We start from the raw sequence: 13,282 nt of genomic DNA on the forward strand, positions 1-13,282 counted from the left end.
ACTGTTTGAGCTTCTGTCTTACAAATAAAGCAATGTGGCAGCAGTGTTTTTAAATGTGTCACAAATTTTAATTCCTTTGTCCCGTGAAATGTGATGGCGGTTGAGTTAGGTTCCCGTACAGGAGAGGGTGGTTTTATTGAATGAAAGTGAAAAAATTAATGGGGCCTTTATATATTTATTTGCATTCGGTGTGCGCTGTGATAGAGCATTTGAAGAATGTTCTTCCTCGTGTTATGCCAGCTTGCACAGCTTTAGGCCCATCAGGAATATGTTGCGCATGAGCGAGAGTGGGCAGGTTGAGCAAGTTAAATCGCGATTGGGAGGCACGCAAGCCTTCGTGTTTTGTAGCTTCAACTCATTTGTTAACATGTGTGGCTGTGCGCTTGACAATATTGTTTTATGATAAAAAACTGATTCCCACTTTCATCTTTGATTTTTGACGTCACGTTTCAGAGCCGGATAGAAAACATCAGGAAACAATACCGCATCGTTTGATCGAAATCAACAAAGGTTAGTTCCACGGGTCCTTTTTTTTTACTGGATTGTTTTTTACTTGTTCATTTCATCGTTATTTATGAAGACCACGATTCATTGTTACATGTGGCTGCTGTGATCTGTTGCCAGTGCATTTCCAGTGTTGGCAATCGGTAAATGTTTGCTTGGCACTTGTTTAATGTGACGAAGCGGCATTGAAAATCTCAACACGTTCGTCAACAACACTTGTGGCCTTTAGAGAAACGAATATGTAATGGGTGACGTTTTGGGAAATGGCTCTTCTTCATCGCACATAGTTCAGAAAGGTCAGGGAGAAGGAGTGCACGTTGATCCATTTCCCGAAAAGTTCAGTATGATATGTATCCATATTTCTTTTAAGGTCACGGTGTTATTGACGAATGTGTTGAGATTGTGTTGTTCATTGTGCTTGTGCACCACTTGCCAACGAAGCAGCGTCGCTAAATAATTTGAATTTAAAAGTGTGTGTTGTCGCTGCTGTCTCGCTTCTTCATTAATAAACGCCGGCGGTGAACAAACTCACGATGTGGAAAAAGTTTTAAACGATGGCGCCGTACGGTAAGAGCATATTGTTTGAAACGTCGGTGTAACATTAAAGTAAAATTGAGTTAAAGTAAGCGGTGTACACTGAGACCGGCAACGCAAAAGCTTGATGGGATGGAGCGTTACCTTTGGTTAAAAGTGTGATCCATGTTAAATGTGAGTTAAACTGCAGTATAAATCATTTCAGTCTCCCATAGTCGTTTGGGATAAGTGAATAAAACTGTGCTTTATAGCTCTACAGGTATGGTTATCATTAGCCATGTTAATTAGAGCCACGTGAATTCTCATTTTTAGCCTTTATATGGTTGCATGTGCACATGGACATTACATAATACGTATTAAATGCATCATGTTGTTCGGTCACATGCACGCATAAAAGACAAAGATCCCCCATATAGCCTTTAATAGAATGTTGGGGCAAGTGCTGTTAGTGAGCACCTATGAAGGCCGGCACGACACACCAGGGGGTGGGTGATCAGCACCACATTCGCCCGCCTTTGTCTTCCCAATGCTGATGTTTATACACTGCATCAGGACCTAATTTTAGGTTGAGTCGACCTAGGGGAGGCCCAGCACCGGTTCAAATATTCGTCACCGATGTTCGTTATGAGCAGGAGTAGAACTCATGTCGCTGGTTTGCTCGTGCAACGTGCTCACCACTGCACTATCACATGCGTACACAAAGATAGACGAATGTCCCCCATATAGTCTGAACAGACTGATTGGGTAGTTGCTGTTAATGAGCACCAACGAGTCGGCTTAGGGGAGGCCCAGGACCGGTTCAGATAATCGTCGCTGGTGTTGGCCGTGAGCAGGAATCGCACTCGTTTCGCTGGGTTCGTAGCGCAGTGCGCTAGCTGCTCCATTACCGCTCCCAACATGCATACACACATACCCACACTCAACACTGATGACGACTCATTCATTATGCAGACTCAGCGCACCACTTCAAGCACATACTTTATAACTTAATTCATTAAGTGTCACATTGACGCCGAGCTTCCACAATCACGTCTCCACAATGTGTCCACAATTATGGCTGCTAGCATCATCTGTCACAGCTTACATGGATAATATCTTAATGTTTCATGATCAGAAGCCCTTTGCAGACTTCCAAATTGACCCTATGCAATTAAGTCTTTACTGTGCAGCCCCAGCTTAGCGTCTCACCAGCAGCCTGCTGCTACAGATGCTTTGTGCAAAGGCAGACCTCGACTCGTCACCAGCTGGTGGAAAAATAACCATTCGCGTCATTGTGCGGAATATAAAGTAACAACACAGATAAGCAGACGATACGTCTCCTTCATATATCTGTCTCTCTATAAAAGTATTTTTCTACACAACTGTCAGCACCCCGTGATCCTGAAATGATGCACTGACCAGAAATCAGTGGGGTCTGATGGTCGTGTAAAATATGCCTTTTGTATTTTTCTTGCGGAGAAACATATCTGAAGGAGACACCCTAGCAGAGCTCGCTGTCTCCGTGTCCCTCTCTGCTTGCAGACAAGCGTTGATAACAGTGTGCAGGCACCCAAAACCCTCTTAAGGCTGTTTTTCATTGGCCCCGTGTGTGGCCTTCCATGCATCCTGTGCCGTGTATGTCTCTATACCGGGTTCCGCTAGATGTACAATAATCCCCGTCAGCTGATGTGCTACTTGTACAAGAGTTTTACGTGTCTTACCTGTGATCAACAGTGGCTGTCCTATGGAGGACATTTGCCCCCTTAGCGGGAATGTGGAGTTTTACTGCCGGCTCAGGGCCGTCTGGAACGCTCTTCCGATATTAGGAAGCCACTGGAGCTATGCCACTTTTGAATCATCTAGATTGACGAACTCATTTCTTTAGAACTGCTTTTTGTGTTTGCTTTGCAGTCCTTTCCCCCGCACCTCCGATTATCACGGTTGGCTATGTACAATGCGAAAGAAGTTCAACATACATACAGGTGGAGATGAAAGGATGCTGAGTGGGCTACATTGACACATTACACCTTCACGATACGACCACATGAGTTTCACACAAAGCGTCGTACCTAATTGCAAAATTTGGCTGTAAGGATTGTTTTTTTTCAACTTAACTCACCGGTAGAGCTGAAACAATAATAATTATTGGTGGGGTAAAGCGTGTACACCACGTGACGGTTGAATTTGTTATGTCGGGTGGTGGAGGATTTTAACGACACAAATATAGCCAGGTCGTTACGTGACCACACCCAAACACCTATTATGAATCGTAATCTTGGCTGCGAAAATGTAGTGCTTCCGAATGTGCACTTTGGCAGCCTCACGAGATCTCTAGATGGGGCAAGGCTCCTCCCTGGTAGCTAATTAATGTAACTGATCCTGGCGATTGGATTAGAATATTTTCAGTTATTTAACATATGACAATGTAAGTTGTAAATAATTATGAACGGGACTCGTTTGTCCCTTCTTAATGTTGATGGAAGTACAGCTTTTAGTAATTGAGGCGAAAAGCCAACATATTAATGAGTAAATTAGTAAGGATCAACGTGGCCTACTGTATATATGCACTTGGGAACTTCTGTGGTCAGATGTTTAAATAAGAGATGTTTTTTTACAATTGTCAAAAGTTTGATGCGCATGTAGAGTTGGACTCCAAAAATCCCTGGGGATATAGACGTGAGGTTGTTGTGGATCCTGTATTCCATGACGAATCGTCATTTGGCTCCAAAAATCCACGGGAAAACTTTTTTGGAGTTTTTTTTCTCTGGGGCGGCTCCATAAATAATTTACACATTGTAGGAGTAGCGGAGGACATGAGTATAACTCCAGCAATCTGCAACATAAATTCGGATTACTATATCCTGGATTTTTTAAATATATTTAAAGTCCTCAACGGAATTTCACTGGTTGAAAGTGACCAAGTATTAATAAACGACTGCACAGAATTATACAAGACCAATATTCACAGGTCGCAAAAATAATTCCTCGGATGTTATTTGTGACAAATTCAGTGTGAATGTACCAATAGTTCAAATCTAGAATAGTTGGGGGGTGGAGTAGGAGGTGTTGGAATCCTGGGGCTTTTCAATTTAGAGCAAAAAATTAAATTTTTGATGACTGAAATTGCTAAAAAAATATTAGCAAGAGCTTTGGATTGAATCATTTGTCATGATAATTTTGAATAAATGTCCTCCCTTCATTGTGCACTTGACCAGCATGGTGAGGTATGGTTAAAAAACAACCTCTATAACTTGTGCATAAGCCAATAGCCCCCGTTAATTTTAGAGTTTGGAAAAATTGTAGTTCTGTATATAAAACGTTAAACAATCTGAAGGTTTCATAGCTGTCATCAGGGAGTTGTATGAATAGGTATTGGAATATGCAAGAGCGAGCTATCTTATCGGATCATTGTTAAAGTTTCGAAAGTGGCAGCCCCATGAGCAATTAGTGCAACCTCAGGGAGTAGGCCTCAGTGTCGGCTGGGGTCAAGCAAGTCTATGTGCTGTCACCTTTTCTTTTCATCCGTTTTGTTGACAGTCCTCTCGAGAATGTAATTTTGTGGTTAACATTGGAATAGGAGAGACTGGTGTAAGTGGAGTAGCATAGGATGACGATGATGATGATGTAGCCTCTTAATAAAGGGAACACCTGGTTTCAAAGTCAAGAGCCCGGCTATGTAACCAGATCCTGCTTCAGGGCTCATTACATCACACGTGTAGTATTTTAAAAGGATTGTTCTATGGTCTCAAATGGGGTGATATTGTTGACCAAGCCACTCTTCACGGTCATTATTTTACTTTTCATTTTTGCTTCAGTTATTGTTTTTTTGGGGGAGTGGAGGGGTGGGGGTTGAGGTGGCGGGGGTGGAGGTGGGGGAGTAGTAGCGCAGTGGACCAAGACATTGGGGGCGTTGTGGTGGCGAGATGTTAACTCCCTCACCTGGTATGCAGGAAGTCATGGGTTCGATCCCCACCCTGGTGTCTGTATATTTGGAGTTAGCATGTTCTCCGTGTGGTCGCTTGGATTTTTCTCCAGGTCCTCTGGTTTTCCCTCCACGTTTAGACTCAACATGCGTTTAGAGTGTTTGTCTGCCTTAAATTAAGGTACTTCGTTGAGCCATCATTTGTTGGCAGGTCGCTTCTGAAAAAGAGCTGCATAGCTCTGATTTGTGGGACTAACGTACGGTAATTTTCAAGTTTACACTAGTAAAGGGGGTATAGTAAACTTTTTAACTCCTGTAGCTCGATGACCATGAATGCTTTAATAGTATTGAGACCTTCAGATATATATTGAAGTTGTAAAAAAAGCATCTTTATAAGCATGTTAAAAGTAGTGGTAATCATAACAAAAATGATTGCAGCAACTCAGATGATAAATTGCTGACCATTTAAACTGAAAAACGTTTTTTTTTCCCCATGACGCAAAGTGGTCTTCAAAGAGCATGGTAAAATGGATCAATTATTTTAAAATATGTTTTTATGTGTAAGGCTTTAATTGCGTGAATTGATGTCCATGAAAATAAATTGATGTTTAAACCAAGACCACTACCGTTGTTTATATTCCGCCAGAAGTTGATAATTGACCCGCTCCTATCCGTCCGATCTGGTTCTAACTATCCAGCTGATGTTTACTCGATATTCAGGGAAATGAGATTCAGGGACTTAAGTCGGCACTGTAAGAGCCTCTCCCTCGCAATGCAGGGACCACTGGTGCAGCAGAGGAGAGCGGTAAATATTGTACGTATATCCATTATTCTCTCGTTATTCACGTTCCAGAGATGGTCGTGTGTAGCAATTTTTGCGGATGGTATTGGCCTACGGAAGCTTGTATTTTTAATGAATTATTTGAAATTGACAAATAAGCTGGTAAAAGCATTAAAATTATAATAACACGAACATTTTAATTGGTTATTATGAACGTAAAGTAAATAAAAAAGTATTCAAGTATCAAGTAATTCTAAATTAACTTACCTTAAATGATGATGATGCTATACATCATCACTTTATCTCATCACTTTACTTCACATTCTCTCTCATCACTTTATCTCATCACTGTTTCTCTCTCAATGCAGTGGTGTCGAGTTCCAGATGCTGTTCGCGTATAGCCAAAATTGCGGATAGCACGTTCGTGTGAATAACGAGAGAATACTGGACATATGTTGAACTTCTTTCACACGGTGCGTAGCCAACCGTGCTAATCGGAGGTAAAGTGTTAATTCCATTTTTACTTGATAATAATTAAATGTATAATGTGGTACATTTGGTATTCATACCATCACTATCGTGCAGGGTGATCATGAAAGCAATTTGTTTCACATATGTAGTCTGCAGTAACTGCCCAGTAGGGGGCGATGGTACTACGTGTAATCCCAAACCAAGCCTTTTGCGTGTAGTTTTCCGAATTCGCAAAATTAGCTCCATGACGCCGACACAATGTCCTCATTGCGAATGATGTCGGGGGATCTTTGACATTCACTGTGAAGCAGACGGTGCGTATTTTTCATGGTTAATACACACCGCAGTATTAACCAGGGCAGCCTGCCGTACCGAAACCTCTGATACAAGCTGTGCACCCGCTACCAATAGGCCACGTCATTGCCCAATGAATACGCTACAGGAGCTCATGCGTGTTGTTTTTACTCAGGATTTGAATGGGAAACCCCACTCGCAGGGGCAACTCGGTGTCGTCCTATGCGAGGCAACGATGTCTGTCGAAGGTACTGCCACAAATTGCTTAGCCTGTGATCCTACAGGGCTGAGAAATTAATTCTCCACCTCGTCTTGCTTGAGAGACCAGGGAGCAATATGTTGCTAATAAAAGTAAAATGAAAGCGAGCCATGGAATTTTTATGTAACTGTTTTTAACCGCATGGTTTTCGCCACATTTAGTGTTTGTAGGCTTGTGCCAATGGCAGACCTTTAAACCCACACTAGAGAGTATGGAGCTCGAAATTTTAATCTTAGCTGTGGTTGTGCATATTCACAAATACAAAGATCCCCATATAGCATTCAACAGACTTGGGGCAAATGTTGTATTTGTGCGACAATGAAGGCCGGCACGGCACATGAAGGGGGAGCACCATTGTCTCCGCAGTGCTGCTTTGTACACAATGCTGAGTCGGCCTCGGGCAGTCCCAGGATCGGTTCAAATATTTGCAGCTCTTATTGGTCGTGATCAGGAATTGAACTCTGGTTACCGGGTTCGTAGTGCATTGCGCTAACCACTACACTACCGCTCCCCCAGTTCACACACACACACATCCATACACATATACTCTGTACAGATGCACATACTACACACGCATACGACACGTGCATACTGGCGTTTCTTCTTTGAATACAGTCGTATTTCCCTCCGATGGTTCATGCCACTTTTAGCTGACGCGATATTTGCCTGCCATGTTAAATAGATAAGCCTGTGTTTTTGTTTTGTCATAGACTGATGTCACCCTGGTGAAAAATAAAAATCCTGTTATTCAAACAGATGTGCAAGACTTATTTTTCTGAACAATGTCCATCATTCTGTCTTGCTTATAGCTAAAACGGATATTTTTGACGACTAAATTCTTATCCTTTTACGGAATATAAAGTAATAAAACTACCGGTGCCCACATTTAGATTTTTTTGTTTTCAGATGTTTATAAACTGCTATCAGTTATTCCACAGAGGTGTTCATAAAGGATTGGCAGTACTGTATTTTTATTTTCAAATATTTTTCAGGTTTTTCCCCAAATTTGGTTCCTGTTGTGCTTTTGCCATTGGGTCATTCGACAAAGATTGCCTTCAGAAATCTCAGAGCATTGCTGTGACCCCAGTTGTCTGAGATATTTCAACTGAACTGCTTTTAAAACTCTTTTTGTTGTACGACCTGTTTATCTTCACACAATATGGGGTCCACTTTCCCATACACACCCTACTTTGAGATGGCTGCAGTCGGATCAATATTTGATTTCTCATAGCTGTACTTGAGGCAAATTGAGCGAAAACCCACATTTCCGTGAAATGTGGCTTGTTATTTTGCGTGTTTAACATGTCGGCTTTCGTGACCGGGTGGTGGCAGGTTTATATTTACGCGATGTAACCCAAAAAATAAAACCTCTATTATTTTGTGTGTGTGCACACACTCATTAGTGACCAGGCTTAGATCATGAACTCAATGCACTCGGGAGTTCGGTTTATCGATGGATGGCTGCCAACATGTGAACATGGGCTTCAGCGTTGCCAGCTCCTGTGCCCCTTGAGCCCTGATCCATCTAGCCAGTTGGCAGCACTGTATTTTTTAATCAAACTGCTGCCACAGACTGCTTATTTAAAGCCTGGAGTGGTTTATTTATTGTCTTTATTTCTATTGTCTTACCAAGCAGTTCAAGTACCGCTAAAATACCCTCAAGTGGCAATGTACAAGAGCAACGAATATTTGACGGGTGCTATAAATGGCCGCGTGGCTTTTGCTACATTTTATTCTGACAAAAGGGTGAATAGATACATTTAGTTCAATTTTCTTATCACATTGGATGGTAGCATTAATGTAGTCGTCATATACATGTGTGACGCGTGGCATGGTAACGCTGTAAACAATGTGACTGCTAAGTGCCCCGCGGCATTAGGTCGCTGTGATGGAATGCTCTATTCTCAAGCCCTTTTGTCATGCATGCTGGCCGCTCTGCAGCGCGCTGCTCGTTGCTCGGCTCGTGTGCTCCAAATTCAACCTCCAGGTTATCACAACCACTCGGGTCATGGAAAGTAGAAAAAAAATCCACCAAAAACAAATACCTTGAAATACTATCTGCTGAAATGTCAGCCCAAGGTATTAATTCTCCTCGGCTTTCTTTCTTACTAATAACCGCTATTAGCACATGTGTGCTTTTTTTTAAATGCCCAGAAGCTAATGGGTCACATGGTGAAGGGAGCCTCCTTTGAAGTTTATTTTCTCAACCTGCTGGCAAGGTGCGAGGGTCCTTCCTCCTCCGTATTGAAGCTTTTTGCACTCATTATCATGCAGCCCCCCCCCCCCTCTTTAGAGAATTTCCGTGTGTGTTTACAGTGAACTTAACAGGCTGGTGTCAACACCGATGGACCCAACTGACATGTGGGACTGCTTTCCGCTCTCGATCACGCACAACCGCCCCACTCAATTACGACGTACAACCTTGATACTTGGCACGGTTCAGGCGTCACGTGTCACTATGGAAATCAGCCTCAAGGACTCATGCTTATTTTAACATCACAATTTTTTTTGTTGCAACTTTGATTGTGCCGTTTGTTGCTGGCCCTTTGACGTGATGGGCATTTGGGCCTGTCCTGCAAAAAATTTGGTTCAATATATAAATGTAAAAAAAAAGTGTCTCCGACAAAACCATAACAGGAATCCCATCATGCTTTTCTTGGCTTGATAACATCATCATAATTCATGTGTATGATCTGCACATAGAGTTGTAATAGTCACCATCTCAAAAGTGATTGTTCAGACTAATTGCTTTGTTGATATTTAAGGTGAATTCATGTTTTAAGATTCATAAAAAAATAAACATTTTTTTTTCTCCTTTAAACACGAATTCGATCGTCACGTGTCAAAAAAAGTACAGTAAATCCCCTCGAAGCCTGACTCGAGTAAGCCAGAATTCAGGGCAAGCCACAAAACTTTTGGCAGTAAATTAATGAATAAAATGTTAAAACTTTACCCAAAAACATTCTGGCCAGACCACTGTTCGTATACTTATTGACCTGGGCCATGCAGAATACGCAATGAAGAAAGCAGTTTAATTTGTTGTCCTTCCCTCCGCAACTCCGATAAGCACGGTTGGCTATGTATGGTGTGACAAAAAGTTCAACTGAACTGCTTTGAAAACTTTTTGTGTGACCTGTTATCTTCACACAATATGGGGCCGACTTTCCCATACACCCTCTTTTGAGATGGGTGCTCATCGCAGTCGGATCAATGTTTTATTTCAATTTAGATTTGAAGTTTTCGTGACTACAGGGATCCATTTTCTTCGGTTCTTTCGGTAAAGTCACGTAGGTATAAAATAAAATAAATAAAAATCACGACGTTTCGGGCGCAACACAAGCGTCCGTCATCAGGTGGGACAACGACAGCAAGAAACAATTGGTTTATTTCTCATATTTGTACTTGAGGCGAATTAAGCGAAAACCCACGAACGTCGCATGTTATGTATTTTATAATTGAATGCGTTTTTTTTGTTCCCGGAGCTGTGTGCAATAGGAAATAGCATGCTTATGTTCACGAGCAATTCTAAAGCTATGTTATACGATACGTGCACCATACCTAGCCGTTGTATGGATTTCGAAGATGCGTTCCCTTAATTACCATGTCCGCTCGCTGCTAGGGGCGCGCTCTCGCTTGGCTTTTCCATTTTGAATTTATTTTACAACTAAATAAGCTACATTTGTTTAGCCCAACATAAAAACGTCAGCCTTTGATGCCCAGTGATGTGCAGCGCTCCTCCTGCCTCCACTTCATGGCGATTGAGGGACTCGGATTAAACTGTACAGAAGTCAAGTTTGTGTTGTTAGTTTGGAAACATTTTAGCTCGCGGTTCTTAAGTCATATTTAAATACTCTTTGGTTATTTCGGTAAAGTCGCGTAGGTATAAAATAAAATACAATTTCTACCTACGTGACTTTACCGAAAGAACCAAAGAGTATGGATTCCTGCAGTCACGAAAGCTTCAAATCAAGATCATAATTAAATATCACGTGTGATAAATATTTTCAAATGTCATATGTCGAACTACTTTAAATACCGGCAATGATCAGTTAAAGTCGTATCAGTTTACGTCTTATTGTTTTAACGTCGTTGGCAAATTGGGGACATTATTGCCAGTTTAAATAATCAACAAAATAGTTTATTATCACTGTGAGTTGCTCGATCACTCACCACTGAGCTGTGTTTTTGTCCTGCTCTCACTTGCTCTTGCATGGCGGAGGGACTACAATGAGCAGCGCAGTGGTACTATGCTGCGTGATTTGTTGTCATTCGCCCACCACGTATGCCTCCACCACCTCGCCTCACCACCACTCGCCTCACCACCACTCGCCTCTCCACCACCTCACCTCACCACCACCTCGACTCCACCACCTCGCCTCTCCACCACCTCACCTCACCACCACCTCGACTCCACCACCTCGACTCACCACCACCTTGACTCTCCACCACCTCACCTCTCCACCACCTCACCTCTCCACCACCTCGACTCTCCACCACCTCACCTCTCCACCACCTCGACTCATCACCACCTCGACTCTCCACCACCTCACCTCTCCACCACCTCGACTCACCACCACCTCACCTCTCCACCACCTCACCTCTCCACCACCTCGTCTCACCACCACCTCGACTCACCACCACCTCGACTCACCACCACCTCGACTCTCCACCACCTCACCTCTCCACCACCTCGACTCACCACGACCTCGACTCACCACCACTCACCTCCACCACCTCGACTCACCACCACCTCGACTCACCACCACCACCTCACCTCACCACCACTCACCTCTCCACCACCTCACCTCTCCACCACCTCGACTCACCACGACCTCGACTCACCACCACTCACCTCTCCACCACCTCGCCTCTCCACCACCTCGACTCACCACGACCTCGACTCACCACCACTCACCTCTCCACCACCTCGACTCACCACCACCTCGACTCACCACCACCACCTCACCTCACCACCACCTCGACTCACCACCACCCACCTCTCCACCACCTCGCCTCTCCACCACCTCGCCTCTCCACCACCTCGACTCACCACCACCTCGCCTCACCACCACCTCACCTCTCCACCACCTCGCCTCTCCACCACCTCGACTCACCACCACCTCGCCTCACCACCACTCTGCTCACCACCACCTCAACTCTCCACCACCTCGCCTCTCCACCACCTCGACTCACCACCACCTCGACTCACCACCACTCACCTCTCCACCACCTCGCCTCTCCACCACCTCGACTCACCACCACCTCGCCTCACCACCACCTCACCTCACCACCACCTCGCCTCACCACCACCTCACCTCACCACCACCTTGACTCTCCACCACCTCGACTCACCACCACCTCGCCTCACCACCACCTCACCTCTCCACCACCTCGCCTCTCCACCACCTCACCTCACCACCACCTCGACTCACCACCACTCACCTCTCCACCACCTCGCCTCTCCACCACCTCGACTCACCACCACCTCGCCTCACCACCACCTCGCCTCTCCACCACCTCGACTCTCCACCACCTCGACTCACCACCACTCTGCTCACCACCACATCAACTCTCCACCACCTCGACTCACCACCACCTCGACTCACCACCACTCACCTCTCCACCACCTCGCCTCTCCACCACCTCGACTCACCACCACCTCGCCTCACCACCACCTCACCTCACCACCACCTTGACTCTCCACCACCTCGCCTCTCCACCACCTCGCCTCTCCGCCACCTCGACTCACCACCACCTCGACTCACCACCACCTCGACTCACCACCACCTCGCCTCACCACCACTCGACTCTCCACTACCTCGCCTCTCCACCACCTCGCCTCTCCACCACTCGCCTCTCCACCACCTCGCCTCTCCACCACCTCGCCTCTCCACCACCTCGCCTCTCCACCACTCGCCTCTCCACCACTCGCCTCTCCACCACCTCACCTCACCACCACTCGCCTCTCCACCACCTCGCCTCTCCACCACCTCGCCTCTCCACCACCTCGCCTCTCCACCACCTCGCCTCTCCACCACCTCGACTCACCACCACCTCGCCTCACCACCACCTCACCTCACCACCACCTTGACTCTCCACCACCTCGACTCACCACCACCTCGCCTCACCACCACCTCACCTCTCCACCACCTCGCCTCTCCACCACCTCACCTCACCACCACCTCGACTCACCACCACTCACCTCTCCACCACCTCGCCTTTCCACCACCTCGCCTCTCCACCACCTCGACTCACCACCACCTCGCCTCACCACCACCTCACCTCTCCACCACCTCGACTCTCCACCACCTCGACTCACCACCACTCTGCTCACCACCACCTCAACTCTCCACCACCTCGACTCACCACCACCTCGACTCACCACCACTCACCTCTCCACCACCTCGCCTCTCCACCACCTCGACTCACCACCACCTCGCCTCACCACCACCTCACCTCACCACCACCTTGACTCTCCACCACCTCGCCTCTCCACCACCTCGCCTCTCCACCACCTCGACTCACCACCACCTCGACT

General features: G+C 45.6%; 1 protein-coding gene across 3 annotated transcripts in view; it reads left to right on the forward strand.

The window, feature by feature from the left end:
• LOC144932645 (myocardin-related transcription factor B-like) overlaps positions 1-13,282 on the forward strand; it is a 75,179-nt gene that overhangs the window by 11,039 nt on the left and 50,858 nt on the right. For all 3 annotated transcript variants that reach the window (XM_078856911.1, XM_078856910.1, XM_078856913.1), the window contains exon 2: positions 454-510. In XM_078856911.1, the coding sequence (XP_078713037.1) occupies positions 454-510 (57 nt within the window). The remainder of the gene's footprint in view (positions 1-453; positions 511-13,282) is intronic.

Source organism: Lampetra fluviatilis, chromosome 5 (assembly GCF_964198595.1).
Source record: "Lampetra fluviatilis chromosome 5, kcLamFluv1.1, whole genome shotgun sequence".
NCBI lineage: Eukaryota > Metazoa > Chordata > Hyperoartia > Petromyzontiformes > Petromyzontidae > Lampetra > Lampetra fluviatilis.